Source organism: Radiomyces spectabilis (assembly GCF_025331425.1).
Source record: "Radiomyces spectabilis strain NRRL 2753 chromosome Unknown BYT42scaffold_4, whole genome shotgun sequence".
Taxonomy (NCBI): Eukaryota; Fungi; Mucoromycota; class Mucoromycetes; order Mucorales; family Radiomycetaceae; genus Radiomyces; species Radiomyces spectabilis.
This window is the reverse complement of record NW_026251929.1, coordinates 1245081-1268807: the sequence shown is the minus strand read 5'-3', so window position 1 is coordinate 1268807 and position 23727 is coordinate 1245081. Positions and strand designations below refer to the sequence as shown.

The 23727-nt window shown below is 43.6% G+C and overlaps 9 protein-coding genes across 9 annotated transcripts; 7 read left to right on the top strand and 2 right to left on the bottom strand.

The window, feature by feature from the left end:
- Positions 1-250: 250 nt before the first annotated feature.
- On the bottom strand, positions 251-3368 carry BYT42DRAFT_512284 (chitin synthase 1). Its single transcript, XM_051565167.1, has 6 exons — positions 3346-3368; positions 2881-3281; positions 2585-2805; positions 2268-2516; positions 1357-2175; positions 251-1284 (listed from the first exon to the last, which is right to left on the bottom strand). The coding sequence occupies exons 2-6, from the start codon at positions 3269-3271 to the stop codon at positions 349-351; spliced, it is 2616 nt and encodes an 871-aa protein (XP_051425321.1). The 5' UTR covers positions 3272-3281; positions 3346-3368; the 3' UTR covers positions 251-348.
- Positions 3369-4514: 1146 nt separating this feature from the next.
- On the top strand, positions 4515-6505 carry BYT42DRAFT_268620 (organic solute transporter Ostalpha-domain-containing protein). The gene is made up of 3 exons (XM_051562789.1): positions 4515-5190; positions 5271-5336; positions 5408-6505. Exons 1-3 carry the CDS (start codon positions 4844-4846, stop codon positions 6411-6413), a joined length of 1419 nt encoding a protein of 472 aa, XP_051425320.1. The 5' UTR covers positions 4515-4843; the 3' UTR covers positions 6414-6505.
- Positions 6506-6668: 163 nt separating this feature from the next.
- BYT42DRAFT_563144 (uncharacterized protein) lies at positions 6669-9209 on the top strand. Its single transcript, XM_051567557.1, has 12 exons — positions 6669-7090; positions 7173-7182; positions 7261-7374; positions 7437-7457; positions 7533-7802; positions 7862-7908; positions 7972-8001; positions 8071-8089; positions 8162-8236; positions 8301-8451; positions 8520-8728; positions 8794-9209. Exons 1-12 carry the CDS (start codon positions 6695-6697, stop codon positions 9165-9167), a joined length of 1716 nt encoding a protein of 571 aa, XP_051425319.1. The 5' UTR covers positions 6669-6694; the 3' UTR covers positions 9168-9209.
- A 243-nt stretch (positions 9210-9452) lies between these two features.
- Positions 9453-11547, bottom strand: BYT42DRAFT_529759 (uncharacterized protein; the record flags this gene model as incomplete). Its single annotated transcript, XM_051565396.1, has 4 exons — positions 11238-11547; positions 10790-11157; positions 10194-10691; positions 9453-10124 (listed from the first exon to the last, which is right to left on the bottom strand). The coding sequence occupies exons 1-4, from the start codon at positions 11470-11472 to the stop codon at positions 9453-9455; spliced, it is 1773 nt and encodes a 590-aa protein (XP_051425318.1). The 5' UTR covers positions 11473-11547.
- Positions 11548-13939: 2392 nt separating this feature from the next.
- Positions 13940-16247, top strand: BYT42DRAFT_563136 (uncharacterized protein). Its single transcript, XM_051567556.1, has 7 exons — positions 13940-14342; positions 14417-14619; positions 14713-14992; positions 15061-15219; positions 15294-15489; positions 15552-15775; positions 15837-16247. Exons 1-7 carry the CDS (start codon positions 14211-14213, stop codon positions 16086-16088), a joined length of 1446 nt encoding a protein of 481 aa, XP_051425317.1. The 5' UTR covers positions 13940-14210; the 3' UTR covers positions 16089-16247.
- An 881-nt stretch (positions 16248-17128) lies between these two features.
- Positions 17129-17874, top strand: BYT42DRAFT_544502 (PRELI-like family-domain-containing protein; the record flags this gene model as incomplete). Its single annotated transcript, XM_051565763.1, has 3 exons — positions 17129-17332; positions 17420-17577; positions 17664-17874. The coding sequence occupies 3 exons, from the start codon at positions 17129-17131 to the stop codon at positions 17872-17874; spliced, it is 573 nt and encodes a 190-aa protein (XP_051425316.1).
- Positions 17875-18525: 651 nt separating this feature from the next.
- On the top strand, positions 18526-19470 carry BYT42DRAFT_493216 (uncharacterized protein; the record flags this gene model as incomplete). Its single annotated transcript, XM_051564201.1, has 2 exons — positions 18526-19117; positions 19205-19470. The coding sequence occupies 2 exons, from the start codon at positions 18526-18528 to the stop codon at positions 19468-19470; spliced, it is 858 nt and encodes a 285-aa protein (XP_051425315.1).
- Positions 19471-21189: 1719 nt separating this feature from the next.
- BYT42DRAFT_268434 (uncharacterized protein) lies at positions 21190-22374 on the top strand. Its single transcript, XM_051562788.1, has 2 exons — positions 21190-21429; positions 21538-22374. The coding sequence occupies exons 1-2, from the start codon at positions 21305-21307 to the stop codon at positions 22295-22297; spliced, it is 885 nt and encodes a 294-aa protein (XP_051425314.1). The 5' UTR covers positions 21190-21304; the 3' UTR covers positions 22298-22374.
- A 590-nt stretch (positions 22375-22964) lies between these two features.
- BYT42DRAFT_612311 (Tim10/DDP family zinc finger-domain-containing protein) lies at positions 22965-23285 on the top strand (the record flags this gene model as incomplete). Its single annotated transcript, XM_051571614.1, has 2 exons — positions 22965-23062; positions 23129-23285. The coding sequence occupies 2 exons, from the start codon at positions 22965-22967 to the stop codon at positions 23283-23285; spliced, it is 255 nt and encodes an 84-aa protein (XP_051425313.1).
- Between the last annotated feature and the right edge of the window lie 442 nt (positions 23286-23727).

The window sequence follows — 23727 nt, the reverse complement described above, 5'->3', positions numbered from 1 at the left end:
CGCGCGACCCACTCACCACTAAACCCTCCTTTCCACCGCCTCTTTCACAGATTATGTGGGCCAGATTAAAGTCTGGTAGCAGGATAATACATCCCTAATGAAGATATATTCATGAAGGCACGAAGTTTTTTTTTGGTGGCTTTGTTGGTTTATGTGACAGTCTCTCTTTTTATCAAGTATTCCTGTTTAGGCTTCAGTTGCCTGTGATATACCGCAGATACCGTACTCCAATGATGTCCATCAGCAAAATGGTATTCAAATTATTTATTTTTTTGGTGTGTGATATGATTTTTTTAATCTATGTTAAATTCTATTTTTACACATGTGGCCAGCACTTTGAGTAAATTATTAACCGGTAAAGATCTTCATAAAGAGGTACAGCGAGGCGCCCACAAAGCGAATGGCAGCTAGGCCGGCCACAGACCACAGGATGAAACCGAGATAAGCCATACTGCGCTGCTCATAGGTACCGAACCATTGGAATATTTGTCCATTCGTAATTACTGCAACCAAGGCCAGGTTGGTAAATACCCACGCCAGCACAAGCCGAGTTCGGAAAGCTCGGTAATAATCTTCTTGCTTCGTTTTCGCGTCACGATGGGAGGCCTCGGGGACGACGATCTTCTTCAGCTCCAAGCAAGCCTCTTCATACTGTTCGTTCAAATCTTTTTGCTCTGTTGGCAGCTCCACTTCCACCGAGTGACCTCCGTCTTTATCCTTCTTGGCCTTGACTACACCCAACTCGGTTGAAACACTGTTGTCACCTTTGGTACCCCAGGAAACATCGTGCGTGTTACAGAAAGCGTAAATGTTCAAAACGTTTGTATAACTCGGCGACATGAAGATGTAAGGAATAAAGCTGGTAAACATGTGCCAAGGATCCAGGAACATGATACTAGCCACAAAGTACATCACATAGGTGGATATCATGGATACAATCAGTTCACGGAAAGAGCTTTGACTGAGCAGTGAAATGAATTTGTCATCGGACGTTGAGGCTTCATTCACAGCGGTTTGCACGGCGACCACGGTGATCCAGATTGTACAGAACATGATGTAGACCATTAGTAGAGCAAAGAATACAATACTGAGGATGTACGCCCATCGGAAACCCTGCGGACGGTTACCCATAGCCACAATGAATTGAACGACCAGTAGAAGCACATAGATATAGTTGAGAACAATATGCAGAATCTGCGCCACTTCACTTGAATACGGCTTCGGATTCAGCGTCTCGGATTCCATCGACGTTGTAAGAATGTAGAAAATAAGATAGAAGTTGCCCTACAAGGATTCAACAGTGAGCGTCAAAAAGAAATAACTTGTCAAGGTCATCATGCGTCTGAAATAACGTACCATGGCAACCCAGGAGAAAAACAAGTTATACAGCTGATACAAATCTTCAATCATAAACATGAACTTTCGTAGGATAAAATGGTCCGAACTCCACACTTTGCGAAAGTGAACCAAGGAATAAATTCCGGCAAAGAAAGATCCATTGAGCCATCGCCGACGCTGCGAGATAAATTCAGGCACATTGTCCGGGACATCGGTTTCACCATAAGCGTTGGAGACGTAATGCAAAATCCATGCGGCATCCTTCTTGGCTACCAGTTCATAGCACAGAATACGATCTTCAGCGAGGTACATGTTGGCGGTGAAAATATCGGCATCAGCTCCGTGCTGTTTCTCGCCCAAAAAGTATTTTTCCAGAGGACCGTGACCATTCGCATCGTTCTGCAAGGCTTGGAAACGATAAGCCGAAAACGCACCCGGTAGCACGGAAATATGACCAAACACCGACTCCAATGGCTTGTCCAGGATATTGGACATTTTATATTCAAAATTCTGAGACGCCACCAGTGGATTTAGCAAGTACCGTCCCATTTTACCCGTCATGGCACGAATTTCACCACAAGCACCGGCTACGTTTTTGTTAATATCGAAGGATTTCCATAAATGGTAGATGGAAGAACGACCTGGTTTGGTTCCGACGTCCAGCAAAACACACACGTTAGGTTGAATCAAGGGGCCAAATGCCTGGAAGAACCATCGATGGGAATTGATCTTTTTCTGATTCTTCTCTTTTAAGCAGAACAATAACTGAACAGGAACAATGCCCTTGTCGGCGCCTCTGAAATTCATTTCAGGGTCGACAGAAATTTGGGTGGTGTGCTACAGGCATCAAGATAAACAAAAGCGGACGTTAAAATTGTTGGCATTGGGGTTTCCCGCATTTGGCGAACGGTGGCACGCCATCAAATTACCTCGTAAATATGGGCTGTCACCGGTTTATTTTGCACCACGTTTTTAGCAATACCTTCTTGATAGACGCCCATGGCAGCTAATACAGACAAGGTACGCGGATGGATCTTTGTTCGTCCGTCAGATACAATACACACAACCACCTTTTCCCAACCGTCGGGTCCCCAAATTTGGGATCGTTTCTGAGAACACAGGTACGCAATATTCTTCATGACACCGTGCATGGTTCGGCAAAAAAGAACTTCGTCTTCCTAATAATCCCTGACCAATTAGATATCGTGTGAAGAATGCTTTCAATGTAGGGTCTATTTCAAATTACGTTGTACATCGTAAGCACAATAAACAACTCTGTTTTTCGTCCCAGGATCTGTTGTCGCAATTTGTAATTTTGTTCACCGAATTCAGATGGATCACACGTAGCGGCCGTATATCGCATGTGAGTGAACTCTTCGGAATCCTTCCTTGGCAATTGTTGCAGATATTTGGTGGGCACGGGATTGTCCAACACCAAATTACCTCCCGTAAGCTTCACCTTTCGGACTGTCAATGGTCGATTTGAATCATGAGCATCTGTGACAACTCAGCCCACAGTATCCCGACGGGATGATAATTTACCTGTCTTGTATCGACGAGGTTGTCGACGCGGGATAGAAGTTCCAGGTGAGGGAGGCATGGCGAACTGGACACCGCCCCCTGGTGGCATCGGCATTGGCATGGAAACTGGTGTCGATGGATCATTCGGATAAGGGCTACTGGGATAGGATGGGTTGCCAAAGGGACTTGATGGATAAGGTGAAGGTGCTTCGGAATGATTCAAGAGGGGTTGATCCATCGTATCTATGTTGTGAGGCGATGCCATTGCGTCTCCATAGGCGCCTTGATCAAACGGATTATCATAAGGCACCTTTTCAGCGTCGTGAGATCCATAACTGGTTTGTTGCAATGGATACTGCTCCGAATCATATTGTGGCAAAGGTGGTTTTGAATTGTATTGCCCTTGATACATGTTGAAAATGCTAAGCAATGGACGAGACGTAAGACCAATGGTTTCATCCTCCTAGTCACCATGCCTTATTTTACCTAGCAAGAGGCACCAGAACCAGACTTTAAAAGGGAAAGCTGTGAACAGCCTCAGGTTTTTGCAGCTTATATAGAACGAAAATTGCCGTCCAAAAAAAACCAGTAATTCATTGATCAAGGTGTCACCATATCAACAAGGTTTCAAATACCGCGTATATGGATGCAGGGCGATGGCTTCATATAGAAGCCAGCAGAATGGGGTGATACGAGGCGGAAATTAAAGCACCAACTGTCAATCCCCTTTTATGGGCAATTAGCTTGTGCGTCCCTGTAAAACATGCCAGTAGAGCATGAGATCCTTGGCACTGTAAGGACCATTTGTATGGCCGCTTTATTGACATGCACCATGAAAATAAACATAGCGGAACATTTCGAGATTGATGCTGAAAAAGATGCGGCATAACATTTACTTTATTTTCTCTCATTTGTCGAGTGCGTTTGATGGGTCAGATCGTGGTAGGGTGTGCGCCCTCAAGGTCCGCATCGGCAAAAGCAGTAGATGGCTCAAGAGGACGGACCGCTGCGAATGTCGAGGTTTTATATGCTCTTAGGATATTAGGTTAATATCCGTTCCAATACCGTGCACCGCACCAGCCCATCATTGTGTTACCAGTGCAACCTCTGAACATTCTGACAATGGGCCATTCATTCAACTGCCCACCTTTAAATGTGTCGCCCTATTGTTTCCCAAGCATATCTGCACAGGAGCAAATGCTTTTATGTTTCATCATCCATGTTCCAGGTCATGGGTCTCAGCAGACTTTTTTTTTTGAGCAACACTGCGGTTGAGAAATGAGACAAATCGTACCTTGATCAAGATGTCAAAGTATCTTTTATTTGATGATACTTAAGCAAAACGCTGGTCTACAGACACGCGGCCTCTAGTAAATTTCATTTCGAGAAAATGTCAATACATGATTGTGTTGCATGCTTGATCCACTCATGGCTTGCAAAGCAGTGTGAGGGTGAAACATGATCAGAGTACATATTTCGTTGATCCACCCAGACATTACAACGTTGGAGAACTACAAACATATGCTTACAGCATAGATGAAACGTGATTTTTTCGAAATTCAACGCGGATAAAGCAATTGCGTATATTTGAAGAGGAGAGTGGGTTGTCCTTAATGAAGGTATACTACATCATGGCATGAATGGGAGGGAACTCACGTGGATATCTCGTCAACAAATGTCACACAACTCGGATTTAAGACGTTTGCGGTTTGATGCGATCTCAGCCCAACACACCACTTTACTGCGCCTACGATAAATGTCGGCTACGGAGCAATGTCCTACGACAGGACACTTGGGCGAGAATGGATTGTAAGAAAAACAAGACATTGGATGCAACCTTTCATGAACTCAATTCACATTGTTTAGCAACCCTGATTTCGATTTAAAACAATTGGTTTTGAATCCGAGGTAAGCATCATACACGAAATAGGAAAAAAGACAGGATCGGTTCCATTGGCAACTGACCGTCTGAATTAGTTCCACCATGCATGTGTGGGGTTGGCTATCTTCGGGATTTCTCGTTCTTGTCACCATCACGCTTGCGGCGCACACGATCTCTGAACATCTTCATCACTACTGCCACAGCGACATTCAGCGTCACAAAGTACGGGTGCTGGCTTACCCGCCAGTGTACGCTATTATGGCATGGTTGTCGTACCTACGATACGATTATGAAACGGTGATCATGTTTTTTGCCAGTTTATTCGAATCGTTTGCCGTCTACAACCTTTATGTCTGCTTGCAAGCTTATTTGCAGTCATACCGCGATAAATACCAAGGACAGAAAATCCCAGTCTCTACCAAAGTGTTTGGTATTTACCGATTCAAGCTGTAAGTTCCTCCGGCTGGTTTTTCATTTAACGCCAAATCGCTTCGTATGATTCACTTTTTGGTTGTTATTATGGTGTTAGAAAGTCCAAGTTTGGCCTTCACTTTCGCGTGATCACGGATATTCTTGTCGTCCAATTTCCGATCTGGTACGTATTTCAGCTTCAGCATGCACCGGTGCGGTTAGCCAAAGGACTAACGTGGGTCGTGAACGAATCAGGAACATATTGTCAGCCATTATTTCGATTGCCGCTCAAATCAATGGCATTTATTGCGACGGCCAGTTCACATTCAAGGGAGCTTATCTGTATTTGGCCGCCCTGGATTTCATTTCTTTATCAATCATCTTGATGGCCTTGTTTACCTATCTTTCGGTATTCGATGATGAGTGGAAAGACGGACGAATTCGAGCTCATGGGATGTTTTGGTGTGTAAAGGGCCCCATCATGGTGATCTTTTATTTCGGGGACGTGCTGTTGTCGGTATTATCCTATTTTGATGTGATCCAAGATAAGCTGCCGTCTCACGGTGGTGGCACTTACTGGCCTGCGGCAGCGATCAAAAACGGCTACTATGTTCTAATGATCTGTGCTACGATGGTCATTGTGGCCATTTTGATGCAACGGTATTTTGGGCTCGATGACAGTGATATACTGGTGGAGAAACCGACGCATTCATACATGGCTGCCTTTGTGGATGGCTATCTGGCTTTCATCCCTCAGTTTCTCTTGAGTGTGTTTGTATGCGGCGGAGACACGGTAGTTCTGGCCAAGAAACGTATGCGTTTAAGGAAGCAACGCAGACTAAGTGAAGACGAACATAAATTGCTCACACCAGAGGATGTGGATCCTGAGCCAATCTCAGACATGCCTGAAAACTATGCGAAAATTCTGAGCCGATCCGAGCCTGCCTACAGCAACAAGCTGTACGCTGATTACGATGAACCACCCATACGATCTCGACACTTTAATGCTCTACCTCTTGAACCGCTTGGATCGTTACCCAGCCTTCCTTCCGAAAATTTGCCGGCACCACTGTCACCCAAATCACCGCCAGTACGAGCAAGTTCGCTACCACCCGACACATCCAACGCTTCTTTGTCCATTCCAGCTCTTCCGCCTCCACCCGCACCAATGCAATCACGCACATTATCGCACAATGATGACTTTACCGCTGCAGCTACCAGTCATTCCACCCATTTCAATCCTCACACATCGAATCATTAAATCCAGTCCGCTCTATATATTGTATTCTATTTGCATCATGTTTATGCTTGGTCATGCATGTTGCACTGTATAATAAATAACCTAGTTTTTCCCATTTTCTACTGTCAGTTGATGTATCGCTTCTTCTGTGGTCATATGATTTACATTCATGCAGGGACACAATCTGGCTCAAGATATATTGAGTCATGCCCATGTCAACCGGTGCCTGCGCCCAAAATTTTGATGTGCCGAAAGATGGGAATTTCCGGCCCGCTTCGGCCCATGACTTCCCTCAGGCCGTGATGGTGATTATGGGTTGCGTCGTTCGGTGTGCAGCCAGAAAAAAAAAAGTTTATTTTCTTGCTTGTATTTTTTCCACTATGACCGGCTTACAACTTGATACACTTAGTTATGCCTTGTTAACTACTATTTTTGGTGCAGCCACCGTGTTGTCTATTCGCAATGCTAAAGGTGCCGACATTCATCCGTTGTTACTCAACACCCAGTCCGATGTGTCGAAGCTTCGTCATCCAGGGGAATCGGCCATCTATCGCTCGAGAATGTACCCCAATGGCTCGCCGCTCTTGTCAACCTTTGACAGAAACTTTCGTACAGTGGCAGATTTGTACCGGCAAGCATTGAGCAAGCACGCATCATCGGACATGGTAGGCGAACGCACGACATTTGGATACCGATGGGTAAGTCAACAAGTCATGGTTTTCTCACACACACATGAGCGCAGCCAAGCTAATACCGGCAAAAACAAATTAAAATTTCTAGCACACATATGGTAAAAAGAAAAGAGAGAATATCAACGCATAAATGCGAGAATAGAAAAGGGACTGACTTTGAGGCTGGATATGAATAGAGACCATGGCTCGACGCGCTGAAGTCATCTATGCAAATTTGGTCAATCTCGGCTTAAAGCCACGCACCGGAGAAGCTAATTCATTTGTCGGCTTGTATGCGACCAATTCTCCCAGTAAGTTGATGCCTGTATATAATAGCTTGAGAGACACTATGTTAAATGTCATTTGTTATTAGATACTGTTGCATTCAGCCTTGGTAATGTAAAATGTATCTTGGTAGTCATGTGCGTTATGCTGATGTTCTTTGCTCTCTCTCTCTCTTATGTATAAGCTTGTCATTTGAATGGTTTGGTAACTGTGCCTATTGCTGCGAAAGCAAACTCGAGCCATATATCGCATGTGCTTCGCGATACATCATTGACAGTTCTGGTGGTGGATGCTGCTAACCTCGATCGCGTGTTGTCGTTGGTGGAAGGCACTTCAGTGAAGCATATCATTGTCATTGGCAAATCTGTGTCTCCCGCCAAAGATGGCATCAATATTGTTCGTTTACAAGAATTTGAAAATACAGAGACAAAGGTGGCCGAACAAGATGCTCCCGGTAAATGACCAACATTTTTGGAAATCAACTTGTCGATGTGCTAACGAAATCGTGAATAGTGGCGGATGATCTTGCGAGCATTTACTACAGCAGCACCAGTATCGAGGTAAGGATGGTTAACTGGTTGACTCTATGCGCCGTATTTGCTCATGGTCTAACTTTTTAGCAGCAAAAGGCAGGCGTTGTATTGACACACAAGGTAAATATTAGACGGTGCATTGATGAGATATATACTGCTCATATTCTAACTACGGGACCGCTATTTTAGAATCTACTTTCCAGCATTGGTAATGATACATCGGATGCCGTCAGAGACTACGGATGACCGACACTAACCGAGTGTGTCAACGTTTCTATAGCAAGCTACTTGTTGGTGATTCCTCCACAGCAAAAAGTGACCCCCAAGGACCGATTGATGCATAATCTTCCCATTGGTAAACGACTCATTTGCGAAACTTCAATGGGGACTATGGTGATAACCGGGAATTGGGAATGTAGATAATGTGTTTGGTTATGTGCAAAGTGTCGTCTTCATCTTTATGGGTGCATCGATTGTCTTTGCCGACGAAGTGGAAGGAGATCATGTGGACGCCGATATTTCATCAACCCTGATTGCCGTAGCTGAAGCCAAGCCCACGGTGTATGCTAGGTAGGCTCGGATGCTGCTGGGGTTGTACTGTGCGTGTGAAAAAGATGCTCAAGGTTCAGCAATGGTAGTGGTTCTGCGTTCCTTCAACAGGTCAAGTCGCTCATCGAGTCACGTTACGGCAACTCGTTTTTATTCCGTCGAGGATTGGATACAAAGATGAGTTACTTTGAAGAAGGTCGCTTGGTCACTGACAGCAAGTACGACATGCTCGTGTTCCGAGATATCCGCACCAAGCTGTTTGGCGGTCAGCTTCGTCTCATGTTCGTGGATAAACATGGCAAGTCTCACTTCATGGTACTAGCATGATCGATTTCAGCTAATTCCTTTTTGTTTTCGAAATAGACGCTACGACGGAACCCATTGCCCCCTTTTTGAGAGCGGTGTTGGGCGTGCAAGTGTTGCAATGTTTCAATCGACCCGAGACTAGCTCAACGATGACGGCGGCGATGTTCTATGATTACAAGGCCGATGTGAGTGCTTTCGGTGCACCTTTGCCCTGCAATGAGCTGAAGTTGATGGATTTGCCGGAGCACGCGCTGACGAGTGAAGATCAACCCAATCCTCGTGGTGAAATTTGGGTACGCGGCAATAACGTGTTCCGAGGTTACTGGAAGAATCCTCAAGCTACCGAAAGTGTCATTGATGCTGATGGCTGGTTTAACACACGTACGCACGGAGAACTTTTACCCAACGGTGTTCTGAAATTGTTATCTTGAAAAAATAAATAAATATAAAGTACCATGTTGTATGACTTTTAATCACAACATAAGCATAGAGTCTTAATTAACTGATCTGGCGATGTGTATTTTTTACAAAGCAAAAAGCCATATGCGGCTGAAGTGATAACATGGCAATCCTGTTGAGTGGTCCGGTAGGGAGGGGGTTTTACTGTATTTTTTGTAGGGCAGCACCGGGGAAGAGCTGATCACAGTTATACGTGCAAATGAACCATGCCTTTCAGAGTGATGGATGTCAATTTTATTACAATTATGGGTTGATATTCAATTGGTAAATGATGGGTAATTCAGGGCATTCCACACATCGGGATTATCGATATCTTCCATTTTTACACCGCCATACAAGAGGTCCACATCCACCGAAAACAATGGCAAAGGCTCCGGCAAGCTGTAGATATTGGGATCAAGATCTTGAGATAAAGACGAAGGTCGGGCATCATAGATGTCATCAAAGATATGGTCTGATGAGTGTGTTGGTGAGCTTTTAGACTCGAGACAGCTGCTGCCTGTGCTGAGACCATCATCCTGCAGAGATGGTACATCTAAATCTTTCAGGCAAAAAGGATCGCATAACATGGTATCTGATAAAAGCGCGGGGGATGCGTTGTCGTTGGTTGTATGATTGAGGTTTTCGCCGGGAAGAGTGGTGCCCGCATGATCAGTGGGTGGCGATATGCAATCGTCAAAGTCAAGACTGGCGGTAGTACCGCTGTAGATGGATTCGCTATCGGCGGTATCACATTTAGGCCGATGATCGGGAAGCAATTGCAGGGATTCAGCGGTTAAAGGAAGCGTAGTGGATGGGACAGTGGTAGGAGGAGCACGAGACGAGTATTTGCGCGGAGTCAGTGAAGGCATGAAGGTTGTACGATAAATGTCGAGCACCCGTTGTAATAAGTTTCGTTTGTTGGCGAGTTGACGTGAATTCATCCATGCCTGCAACGATACGGTTAGTATAACTGTCGTGAATAGGAGCAAGGAACCTGAATTACTAAAGCAACTTACGAGTTTCCAACCGACTTGATTACACTGAGCTTCATCCAGTTGACGTGGGGTGGCTACAGCAAGGTCGACATCCATAACCCGTGGAAAGACGCAGTTCGCTCTTCGGAATTCGGGATCAATATAATCCAGATTCACGGACTCGATATTGGTCTTCACACGAACTTTTTCGCCGTCGACATCGACTGTGATGGTCTTTGGCAACTGGCTCAACGCAGGCACCTTTGGATGAGGTTCCGACGCCTCGGCCACTATTTCTTGGAACTTGCGTTTTCGTAAAGTGCCTTTCTTGAGCTTCTCTTGTCGAGCGACCCGTCGTGATCGCATGCTTGGATATCGGTTACGGTAGCTGTCGACGGCTCGCTGGATCAATCCACGTTTGCCAGCAATTTCCGTGGTATTGAGCCACGCTAATTTCCAGCCCAGACTGTTACACTCAGTTTCATAACTCCAGCGATTTCCGTGATACATTTCTTTCGGTAAATTGGCCCGTGGGTAAACCTAATATTTTCAATGGCTTGGATCAGTACACAGTGGCTTCCTCTTATATCATTATGCAGCCTACGCCTGCTGTGTCTACGACTTCTGTGTCTACTTACACAATTTTCTCGTTTGAATTCATCATCGAGGAGAGACATGTCGACGGTTTCAACATCGGTGCGAATGCAGTAACGGCGCATAACACGATGATGTGAATAGATAAAGCTTAACCACTCGACATTGTCCCGTTTTTCAATTATCGGTTCGTGAAGCGTAGCCGAAGTGGCGGCCGGTAAATTGTTTTGCGAAGGAGGAGTATCAGGCTTTTCGATCGCCAGTTCGGTACAAACGACATTGTTCATCGAGATGGATTCCGCTAATGTTTTTGCGAGTTGAGAAGCTGCCAGCATCCACCCATTTTGTTGTTGTTGTTGTTGCTGTGGTAATGGCGATGGTGACGAGGTAGTAGTAGCACATTCATTGACATCTATTAAAGAACAGTAAAGTGGAATCAGCCACCTGAGCCAGCACGAAAAAAAGGCTCGCTGCTTATAGTCCGTGCCCTACCTGAAGACGCCACCATTACGGAATCAGCGGCCACAGAAGCCATTTTTCTGTCTTTTACTTTTCTCAAGGTATTCTCCATCACAGCCAGCTGTTCCATGGTTAAAAAGTCCAATAAAAATTCGGATTGCTCGGTGGGATGCAATAGATCATTGAGACTGAGAAAGTTTAACTGGTTTGTAGTTGCATTATAATGATCATCGAGTGGTAAAGAGGATGATTTTGTGCTTAATGACATTGGCAAGGAAGGATATCGTCAAGTGGTTGTTGCTGAATAAATAATATATACAATAAAATACTTTTTTTACGCGAGCTCGGAATGAAGTTCCCATCGTCTTTTTATAAGACGGGTTTCAATAGCGGAGGTAGGTTGGATCTCAGATTGACAATGGTTCTGCTGTGCCGAACCCAAATCTGCGATTTTTCAAGAGGAGTTCTGATTACTCGGTTTTCGGCTCAACGATGAGCAGGCGACAGCCGGGTCCAAGTGGGATCCAAGGAGACTTGTAAACAGACCGACATGAAGTGAACCGTCAGAGGATGTTTACAGGAATAGTAGTAAATAAGTACGATGGATCGACTTGGAAGCTGTTAGTTTGTGGTTCCGTACAAAGGTTAACAGGGAAGTTGCTATCTGGGGTAAAGGTTGTTTCAATAGAATATTTGATCTTTTTCCTTCGGAGGCCGGATCATAAAGAGCAACTCAGAAATGACAATCGGAGGTTTCGAACAAAAAGACTATAAAAGAAAAGCCGATGAACCCAAAAGGGGCAACGAACATTGATGTTTCCAAGATGTTTGATTTGAGTGCATATAACACAGGTGATGTTGACTTACGTTGCAAAACCATTATTTATGTCCTGCCAGAACTATACGGACCGACATGCCGATGGAGAGCAGCACTTGTATCTGAGTCAGCTCCTTTATTTTAATTTCCCGCCCCCATGGAAAAAAAGCAGTAACGTCATCGAAGATGGTTTCTCTGCGCATGATTTGTTATGTGTGAAGTACACTCAAGTCGCCGTTACGTGGATGAGACGGAGGACTTTTTCGATCATGCAAAATCCATATCTCTCAGGCTCCCACGCAAGGTGTATGCATCAGAGATGTTGCAAAAGTAAACCAGACCATGTGTAGATCAACGTCAATGGGGTAACTAATGGGTGCCTGAATAAAAAAAGAAAGAAAAAGGAAAAAATGGCGCTGATGAAAAATTGATTATCCGGGGAACGGACATTGGCCGTTCGAAAAAAAAATAGACCACTACTTTTAATACTGTCTATCTCATTTTCGAGGAGGTAATGCTCATTTGTTCAGTACCTTCCGCACCAAGTCCTAGATTACCGAGGAGAAGGAAGCCGCACGTCATGGATTGAAAATACCCAGAGCCAAGCACGTAGACGGGGACGCGGACCCGGTATTGTGTATAAGGCAAGAGCAAAAGATTCTCCAATCAGAGGGACGGTTCATTTAGGTATAACTTACGTAAGAGGGCGTAAAATGGAATCGATAAGCAGCAAACGAAAAAGCCAAATCATTGGATCAACTCGCCATTGAAGCATAACTCGCTCGTTCCAGCCAATCACTATGATCTGGAAGCACGCGCCCTCATAAACTGTAGCCTTCACCCTGAGAATACGAATGATAGCAATAATAAGGATCATATGTAAAAAAAAAAAAAAAAAAATGAACCTGCTGTTCTTTCTTTAGAAGGAATTGATTCACTTTCTCTTATTTGTCGCTGCAATGTCCATTCAAATTCAGCAAAAATTTTGCCCGCTGTCGCCACATCCATTTAACGAACGTGCGGGTTTCTATGAACATATATCTTTACAAAAAGTGCAAAAACCACTACATACTGACTTCCCCCACCACCCTCCAAAGAAGGGGAATGAGACATTTTTGACAGTTTATTATTTATTGGTCGCTGATCAAACTGATTATCCGTGGAACCATTTGGAAACGAGAAATCTACTTTTCAGATTGCCCGCGTGGTTGTATTGGACGGGATACTGCTGTTCTACTCAGGGCCTCTAGGACTACCCCATGGAGGAGGGCAGGGCGGAGGACGAGGGCAGGGACGAGGAGGACAGTTACAAGGCGGACACCAAGGGCGGATAGGAGTCATGGGTCCCCTAAGTAGGTAAATCGATTAGATCATTCATGAACCTGTCAATGGTTGTCATCTTTACCCTGGTACGGCTTCCGTGTCCACTTCAGCAGCCGAAATAATGTGCGAGAATGCAATCACAGAAAACAGTGTGACGAGGAAAGCGAATTTCATGGCAGAAAACAAGTTTATGAATAAGTAGTTGTAGATAAAGAGTTTCTCGTTATTTATATTGAGTTCAAGCGCATTTATTTATCAATGTAAGCAACTTGCTTATGGCCAATGATTGATGAGTAAATGCTGTTTCAACTGGATCTCTCGATTGCATTAACAGTGTGATAAAGAAGCAATCTATCTGCAATGGCAGTACAAAGAGAGCCGTGTTTGCATTCGGCCAAAAGCTATGGAGTCATGAGTGACAATGTCCTTGGATAGATGTGTACATGCTAATAATAGCCAGTGAATAAACGAGAATTGGAACATGTGCATCCAACTGATAAAAACTATCAAAGCAAATGATAGCTTATGATGTATTTTCGCCCCCAACTGCTCTTGCCGGGCAATTGAGAAATCAATCATATTTCTGAAAAGCGATGTTGCCGTATAGTTTTGACTCAACGACTATTCAGCTAAATCTGGAAGCATGTGTTCATAATTGGTGTTTTGATCCTAAAAAATACGAGCGACAGTAATAATGAAGGGTGGTATGTGAGGATGTGACGGAGCGTTCAGGTAACCTGCTCTCGTTTTCTCCATAAGGAATCGATTCACTTTTTCCTATTTGTCGCTGTGATGTCGGTTTCTAAATTGCAGCAAAATTTTGTCGATTGTCCCCACATCGATTCAACCGACGTGCGCGTTTTCTTATGAACACAGCCCTTTACAAGAAGCGCAAGAGGCTGCTACGATGTCATCACATACTGACCATGGGTCAGATTCGCGATCTGGGCCAACTGGTCGGTCGCGCTTCATTACGACAAGCCGTGGAAGAATTCACAGTATGTGGCTTTTATTCTTCTTTCGCATAATGGCCATGTATGCAATGGAGACACCATACTAATATCCTGTGTAGAATCCAGCTAATTTCTTTCGCATGAAGAAACCGAATCTTGCCAAAGTGCATCAGTATCTGCTGGATCATCATTTGACAAGCGAGAAGCTGCCGTCGTCGCGTATACAACAAGGCGCGCATGCTCGTTTGCTGATCAACATCATATTCCCGGGATATACGATCGCCCGTGCTAGAGAGCAAGCGTGCCGAGAAGAGCGAGAAAAGTAAGTGTTCAAATTGAAGGGGTTTTCATCGAAAAAGGGCTGTTTCCATATTTGGAGATTGAAAGCTGATGTCGATTTCTTGTTTGTCCAAAGCACGCGCATATCCAAATCAAAAATCATTTTAGCTTACGACAAGTTGCCTACCAGCGACATTTTTGAACGATTGGAAGAGCTTGCACGTATTCCTGTCAACTGGAATGGTGATAACGCGCAAGTCACCATACCTAGCAAAAAGTTGTCCGCATTCATCGCGTCTGCTCAACCTAATGTACGATTGCATCTATTTCTGTGGCTGTCGGATCGGACGTTTTTAACACCCAACTGCACGTCGTTAATAATCAACGGAAAAGAAACGTGGAATAAAACGGACGAGGTAAAACTTGACTTGGTATCTATGGAACGGTTGAGACACTGGTGCCTTAACATGATATTTTTTTTTAGCGGACAATCAAGGATGGCTACAAGCATATTGATCTAACCAAGAAAATGACGTGGAGTGACTGTCCTGAAGCTTTGACGCTTGACTTTTGCTTTCAAGACGACACGCCGAACGTCAAGTATGTTTCGGTTTGCACTGTTTGGCAATATACTCCTTCTGAAGTAAGTCACATTGTATACATTGAGGGTTCTTTTTTTTTCTCGCATGATCGGCTAATGAAAAAGTGCCCTTTTAGTTAGTTAGTCAATTATATCTGCATACCGCTACCAAATTTATATCTCGTGCAATCACAGCAAGCAAAGATACGGATGCAACGCAGAAGACGGCTGTTGATATTTTAAAACAATGTCCACCCAAAGATTTTTCCCGTATCCCACCAACAGAGCAGGTCTTTTTGGAGAGTGGGGCCCAATTTTCGCGAGGGAATCAAGGTACGCAATATACCACACATCATTAGCAGACCGTTGATTCATGGGTCGTTCCACAATAACAGGACAACGGTACCCCAATGCTGAGAGTGAAGAAGAGGATTTGGTCATGGGGGATGAAACGATTTCACTGTTGGATCCAATCATGCTTTCTCGTATTCAACATCCTGCCAGAGGCATATTTTGTAATCATGCAGCTTGTTTTGATGCATGCTTTTTCTTTCAATGTCAACTTAACATCCGGGTTTGGCAGTGTCCTCAGTGCTTTATTTATATCAAAGGGATGCAGGTAATCAATGCAAGCGATCGAGTTTGTTTTTACCTTACTAATCGTTTGTATTGTGATTTAGGAACTTTACATCGATTATCCCATGAAGCAAGCGCTTCTGACATACCCAAACGAAGAGCGGCTTATGCTGCGCAATGGTGCCTATGTACCCGAAACGGTCTCTGACTTGACGATTTCAACAGCAGAATACAAATCAGATCAGTTGGCCCCTAAACCAGCTGTCGTGATTACGGTGGACGATGAGGATCCGGATGAACCAACTGTGGACGATTACGAATCCTTGCCACCTTCTAAACGCGTCAAATCAGCATAAGATTTTATAGTTGTACCTGCTCTCATTTCATCATATTTCACACATAAGCTCATTATCATAAAAAATCGCTGCAGCACATAGGTATGAAATCGACAATTTGAAAAAGATGGCTGCTTGGCGCACCAGGCGTTTCCTATCATGCTCAGGGTCAAGGGTGTGTTCATATACGCCTCATTGATGTTACCGTAGGAGGTAGTTCTATGAAGCGGGCAGTTTACGATAGCATTGCAGTTTGACAAAGATGTTTGTGAAAATTGCACCCTTGTCCTACGTATCATCGAAATCTGGGAATCTGGGAATCATGGTATTAACTGGCCGCCATAGCCATCTCAGAGATGTTTCGTTCTCTTCATTAAGCAATTTTGCATCCTTTTTTTCATTCTGTATCGAGCAATCCATCATTATCTGTTTATTATGATCGTGGTGATGGAAAGAATTTAAAAGACGCAAAAAAGGGACACAAAAAAGCAGCCACGGAGCTTCAATTTTTCCAGCGTTACCGTTGCCCAAATAAAAAAGGTACAGTGTCGCCTAACCAGGGATCAAATGCTGAAATGACTGTCCAAAACCTTTCTTGGCTAAGAGACTGATAGGTGGAGCGAGGTAGCCGTTTTGAGTTGCTGTGGAAACCCAGGTTCAGTGGAAAGGAGTTTACAGCGCTTGCCACCTTGGCAAAAAGGTACTCGCACAATCCATGACGTCGCAAATGATATTGTCTCCGCAAAACAATCATTCAAGGGTCATAAGGTCCTGGATAACGAATTGCTATGACGAAGCCAAATGGCTTAAACCCTCTTTGACTTGAAATAATAGAAAAAAGAAATTCAAAATATAAAAACTTCCGTGTAACTCGTTTTGCAAGTTGTGATTGGCGGAGATGATTCATATTGTTGTGATTTTTTTTTTAGAAAAAAAAAAATAGGTGAATGAGCAGGGACCTAGCACTAAAGCCCTCTTTTTTTCCTGGTTCTTTGTGCCTTTTTCTCTTCCTTTCACTCGTCTACTTGGCCATATACCCGGAAATTGGTCATTAGCTTATCATGAAGTTGTTCAAGAGTGTTCATGAATTCAACTATGAGTGGAGCCTGGTGTCGGCAGCAAACTGGCAAAAATACCCCAATGAGAATTGCCCTCATGTTCGCCATGTAGACGTGCTCAACCGCTGGGTGGATCCGGAAACCGGCATCTTGACTACCGAACGTCTCATTACAGTAGAGCAGAATGTGCCGTCGTTAATCCGCAAAGTGAGTTTGTTTTTTGTTTGGCTCGCACCTTGCAACGTGTGCTGATACAGAAGTTTTTTTTTTTTTTTTTTTTTTTTTTTTCATTAGATTTTGGGCGGCGGAACGACGCAATACGTTCGAGAAATCTCTATCATCGAACCCAAAGATAAAATTCTGACGATGAAAAGTATTAATTTGACGATGAATAATTTGTTGTCGGTGGAAGAGACCATTGTTTACAGAGAACATCCGGAGCATAAGCAAAAGTAAGATATTCCTCTCATGGGCTCGATGAAGGGATAGAACGAAAAGACATTTATTAAAACTGGCTTTTTTTTTTTTTCGTTCATAGAACACAATTTACCCAACAAGCCGCTATCACTGCAGGCAGTTTAGTGAGTCGGTGGGGAAATGTCATTGAAGAGTTTTCGTTGAAGCGATTCCAGCAAAATGCTGCTGTGGGCCGCGAAGGATTCAACAAGGTGTTGGAACGATTTGTGGTCATGGCCGAAGCACAACATCATCAGTCTGCCGGATCTCCGACAACCAATGTCGCCAAGTAGGAGGCATGCTATTTAAGGATCTTGTCCAACCTTACCGGCGCGTTTCCCAGATGAATCTCTTTCTCTCTCTCTCGTCCCTCTTTTTTCTTGATTCCGCGATCTTCGTGCGACACTGCCCATGGCACATCATGCAAACCAAACCCTCCATCGTACATTTTTTTTTTCATGTCCATACACTCTTCAATACATCCTTATGGTTATATTGGTTTGCTCTCTTTTTTTTCTTCCTATTATACATGGAAGAAAAAGAAAAAAAAAATAAGAGCAAACATAGATCCTGTATACTCTCGTTGATCATATCAAAGCATCGCATTTATCGTATAGAAGGCGCCATACTCATTAAAAAGATCCATTTCTTCCAACTCCGCTTCAGAAGTCAAAATTCTTGTTTGACGTTCCCATTTTTTTTGGGGGGTCTTTTTTTTTGCACTTTTTTGATTTCTTGCTCGTCCTTTTTTTTTCCTTTCCATGCTTTTGAGCTCGCAAGTGCAGTTTGCTTTTGCTGCTATAGCAAGCTGTGTGTTGTTATATTGGCTCTTTAAACCGGCTATGCCAGCATGGTCTTCATGGTGCGATGACAATAATGGAGGCGTTTTAAACGGTGGCCGACATCGTCATAATCATCAATTGACGTATTATAACATGGATGCCATGAATACCACTGCAGAAGATGGCGAACCTACGGAACATGTGCTGATCGTGACCCCATTCAAAGAATCAGCTCATTTAATTGAACGTTATTTCGACAGCGTCAATCGACTCACTTATCCTCATCGCTTGATTTCGCTCGGATTCCTGGTCAGTGATTCCAAAGACGGTACGGTGGAAAAGCTGCAAGATCATGCACGATACATCGCATCACAACAACAGCCCTGGGAAAAATTCCATCGGATCTCTATTTTTCAGAAAGATTTTCATTACGATTTGGCCACCAACGAAGACAGACATGCTTTCAATGTCCAAATTCAGCGACGACAAATCATGGCCAAGAGTCGAAATATCTTATTAAATTCGGCATTGACCGAGGAGATTTCTTGGGTGCTTTGGCTGGATGGTGATGTGCTGGAGTATCCGGCCACCTTATTGGAAGAACTGATCGGCATGGACAAGGATATCATCGTTCCCAACTGTTACTGGCACTCGTACAACGAAGAAGGGGGTTATGACAAGAATAACTGGCAAGAAACTCCGGAAAGTTGGGAATTCCAAAAGACACTGCAACCGGATGATGTGCTTGTAGAAGGTAAAAAATTCATCGCCTGTCGTGATATTCTTTCTTGTGTTTGGTATGAACTGCTTTAATTCCTAAACTGATTCGGGTTTCACGTAGGTTATCCGGAATTAATCACGCATCGCAAGTTGATGATTGATATGCGTCATGAGAACGGGCAAACGGATTTGTATTATGCTGTGCCTTTGGATGCCGTGGGCGGCACTTGTACCTTGGTCCGAGCTCAAGTGCATCGGGATGGAGCGATATTCCCAGCATTCCCATTTCGTCATCAAGTGGAAACAGAAGGACTGGCAAAGATGGCCACTGCCCTTGGTTATGAGATTTGGGGGTTACCAAATTATCTGGTCTATCATTATATATAATTGTCACTTTTTCTTGTCAACTTAGTCCTAGTTTTTTTTTTTTTTCTTCTACTTTGTCCTTTTTTCGTTTTTCACCAATCTACTCATCTATATCCTTAGTTACCGCATAATACATCATCTTTTTTTTTTTTCGTTCGGAATAAGCTCTGGACTGCCGTTGTTTTTGTGGTTTTAGCTCGTATGAAAATATGATTCGCGCATTCGTGGATAAGAGCGAAAATAAGCTATATTCGAAGAGCAGCGTTCATCGAAAAATAGAAAGCTGCCTATGACGTCGGTCGGTTCCAATAAAAAGAAACCTCTTCATTATGCAACCGAGCCAAAGTGAAGAGGCGCTTTAAACTGATTAAATGTATGTGGGGCCAAGTAATAAACCATATTGGCCGATTGTTGACTTTGATGAATGCAGACATAGAGGCAAGGTGCTTTTTTTTTCTTTAGTGTATACACATCCAACAATGATTTCTTTGTGATAATTTCGTATAACACTTAAACGTAAAGGAGAGCGGACTGACTGCTGGTAGTGCGCATGCGGTGGCATGGGCTTTGACTTTCGGTTGCGCCCGGCATAAACCATCAGCAGTAATTAGAGTCGCCGTAACCATGCTGTCATTCTTAATCCAACACAAATCGAAAAAGGTCTTGTCCTCGTTGTAGATTATCGCAGCGTTGCGGCCAAACAAGCCAGTGGACGCAGGGGAATATCGTCTTCAAAGGATATAGGACTTGATTTTGTTGATTACCAATCCTTTGTCGTATGTAAGAGTTGATATGTCTTTTTTATCATGAATTAGATCAAGGCAATGTGTACGGTGTTTTAAACTTTTTTTTTTTTTTTTTTTTTGCTCTGAGTATGAGCAAAAAGTTGACTTGGAACGACATTTAATTTTGAAAAAGTAATTGTCAACAGAGCGGAGATTTTTTTTTTACAGAAATAGAATGGATATGGGTGGCAAAGATGCGGAGCAAAGTCCATCTATGAAACCAACGAAGAACAGAAAACATCATTAAAAGGGGGTCATAGAAGAATGGAAACTATGAGCATATGCAGCCATAACCGATGCTCTTTGGATAGGTTTCATATAATGAGCGTATTACCAAAATGCCCCCACGCCATCGAATCGTTCTTTTTTATTTTAATTTTTTTATACATATTATTGTTCGTATACCAAAGTTTATTAATTTATTTATTTATTTATTTTGAGTCATCGCTGTATGCTCAATTTTATCATTGACATCCATGATCCAGACTTCTCAAACACAGTCAAAGTCCCGACTCTTTGAATGGTTCACACATTTAGGTCATCACCGTACTCGACAACAACGCCATGGCAGTAAAGATACTGTCGTCAGCAGTAGCAGCAGCGACAGTAGCATAACTATCAAACCAACTAGCTCCACAGAGCAACAAGTAACCGAATCTCCACCATTATCCCCTGGAGGTGTCATCGACAGTCATGCCACCCATGACGACTGTGCCCTTGACAAAGAACGAAGACGCCACAGCAGTTACCTGAACAAGGTCTACCACCATACCGCCCCTGAGGAAATCGCCATGACAGCTGATCCCCATTATACCAACAAACGACGGACAACAAAGCATCGCTCACTCACCAACCCATACATATATCAACCTTGCGACCCTTATGGTTTAACCCCTGCCGAAACAGCCCAAACCGACCCTGAACCTTTACCGTGCTCCGATGAAGATGCCTATCGGCCTCTCCCCATACGCCATGAATTGGTCCGCTTAGCACTCGATGGGTAAGTTTGCCACTGGTTGGATATTAAACTGGGAGCATCTGTGCTTTTTTTAGTCTTTTTTCCTTTTACCATGATTTATGGATCACTTTGGCGGCTCTGTCTCTCACACAAATCTGGTTTTTTTCTTCTTTTTTGCAGTTTATTCAAAAGTCCTGTGAGTGGCGCAACAAAGGAAAAGCATGTTCTTCAAATAGGGTAAGCCAATTGATTTTTGTCATCTTATTTGTCATGGATGATGGACCTTTTTGCGCACGGAAGCATCACGTGCATGTAAACATTTGCTGACTGATGTGCATCTGTTAGTTGCGGTGATGGCAGTTGGTGCGTGGATATGGCATTGATGTACCCGGAATGGTCCGTCCTCGGTATTGATGACACGGGTCCTGCTCCGATCCAGGGAAAACGAACGCCGCGCAACTTTTCCTACGTACGATACGCTTCGCTTCTAAAAGGCTTGAAAACCTTGTCCGATCAACAGTTTGATTTTGTTTACGGTCGCTTTCTGGGTTTCTATAACAAGCCTGCTTATTATGAAAAGCTCATCAAAGAATGTTGGCGCGTATGCAAACCCGGTGGCTATGTAGAAATGGTCGAATTGGATATGCATATCTACGGCAACCCTGCGCTTGGGCCCATGACCCACAGTTTGAACGGCAAAGGTATATTTTCCTCAAAGGTATATGTGGTTTTGTCGAATAGCGTGCTGATGCGTACTTTTTTCTCTGTGTGCATAGTGGTCAGGAAAATGAAATCGCGATCCATCGATCCTCAAGTGGCAACCCATCTTCAAGACTTTTTCTTTAATGAGCTACTAGGGCAACCACGTATTCGGGGCGACGGATACAGTACCCATTACATATCTTTGCCTCTCGGTGTTTGGGGCGGTCGACTTGGAGTGATGTTCAGGGATGATCTACACGATATCATCGAATACTGGGAAGAAGAAGATGATGCAATACGAACGAATCAAGAGCTGGATAGTGCACTTGACACTCTCGACGTTGAACTGGAACGGGAAAAAGCCTTTATGAATCTCCATTATGTGTATGCACAAAAACTGTAATATCTAATCTTATTCTATTATTTTTATAATCGATTGTGAATCGAAAACCCCCTTCCCCCAAAAAAAGAACCATTGAACCCATATACATAGTGTCTCAATCTTTTTTTTTTCTTTTCGCCTAAGAAAAATCTCGCATAATTATCGAGCCGTTGGCTAGAACACCGTATTTGATACAAAAAGAGAAAAAAGGAAAAGCCCAACACCCATAAGAGATCGCGGAACAGCGATTAGTGCTCTGTTCCCTTGCTTAAAGATCGATATCAAGGTCACACTTTGTACGGAGAGACTCACATTTAGGGACTCAAATTCCAGGGAACCATAGCAGCAAAGTAAAGGAATTAAGAAAGATAGGCTACTCGAACTATTTTTTTTTTCGAGGATCTGAACGCACACAACCTGCGCAATCAACCGTGTCCTTGGTGATTTTTGAGCGCCAGAATTCGCTTCCCGCAATTTTTTTTTTGATTGCTTCTCATTTTCATATGCTGGCCATCCAATCAGAATCCATATCTCATTTGGCTGATGATGACATGGTCCGCCAAAAAAAAAAAAAAATAGTCTAGAGAGAGTGCGGGCATCTGAGGTGGTGCGGGTGCCAGGGGAAAATAAGCGGCTAAAAAAAAAAAGAGACAGGAGCGTCACTGACGAAAAGATCTTGACCGTAACCATGTCTTACTTTGGTGGAAGGAATCAGCAAGCCGTCAATCCGCAAAATATTGCCATGGCAGAGCAAGAGCTTGAGATGGTGACGGATCTTTTCAATCGGTAAATATCCATGGGCCGCATCTTGATGCATACCATGATACAAAAAAGATTAATCGTAATGACTAGTATTGTGGATTCGTGTAATCAAAAGTGCATCTCTCGCGAATACGTCGACAACGACCTTACGGCTCCTGAATCGTCATGTATTGATAATTGCGTGGCCAAGTTTTTTGAAGTCAATAACTCTGTTGGACAAAAAATGCAAAAAATGGGACAGCAATAATAATAGCAATGACGAAAAAAGCAAAAATGGTTTTGAACCAAATAGACTTTAAAAAATGGGACATCAGAGGAGCAAATGATGTAACAATAAAAATTCCCTCTTCCGTAGACTTAGAATAACAGGTGATGTCTGCATAAGAAGGGAATGATCAGCCTGTTCGGCCGTTCTCTTGTTCTTATCTCGCTGCTTTCTCCGTGATGAACGTGTGAGGTAAATCGAAACGTGGTTTTTTATGCTGTTGGCACGAGGTCGCCAGTGATTCCGATGCCAAGCTTCTCATTGGCCAGCCCAGAAAGGGAGTATTGGCACTCAAAGAAGCAGAGGCAAGCCTGTTCTTACCATATCTTTTTTGGAGGTGACAAGATTGGCTTTATCAGTTCTGCAATGCACTGCATCCAAGAGAACAAAAAGCCGAATGGTTTTGAGTTTTTTTAGTGCCTGT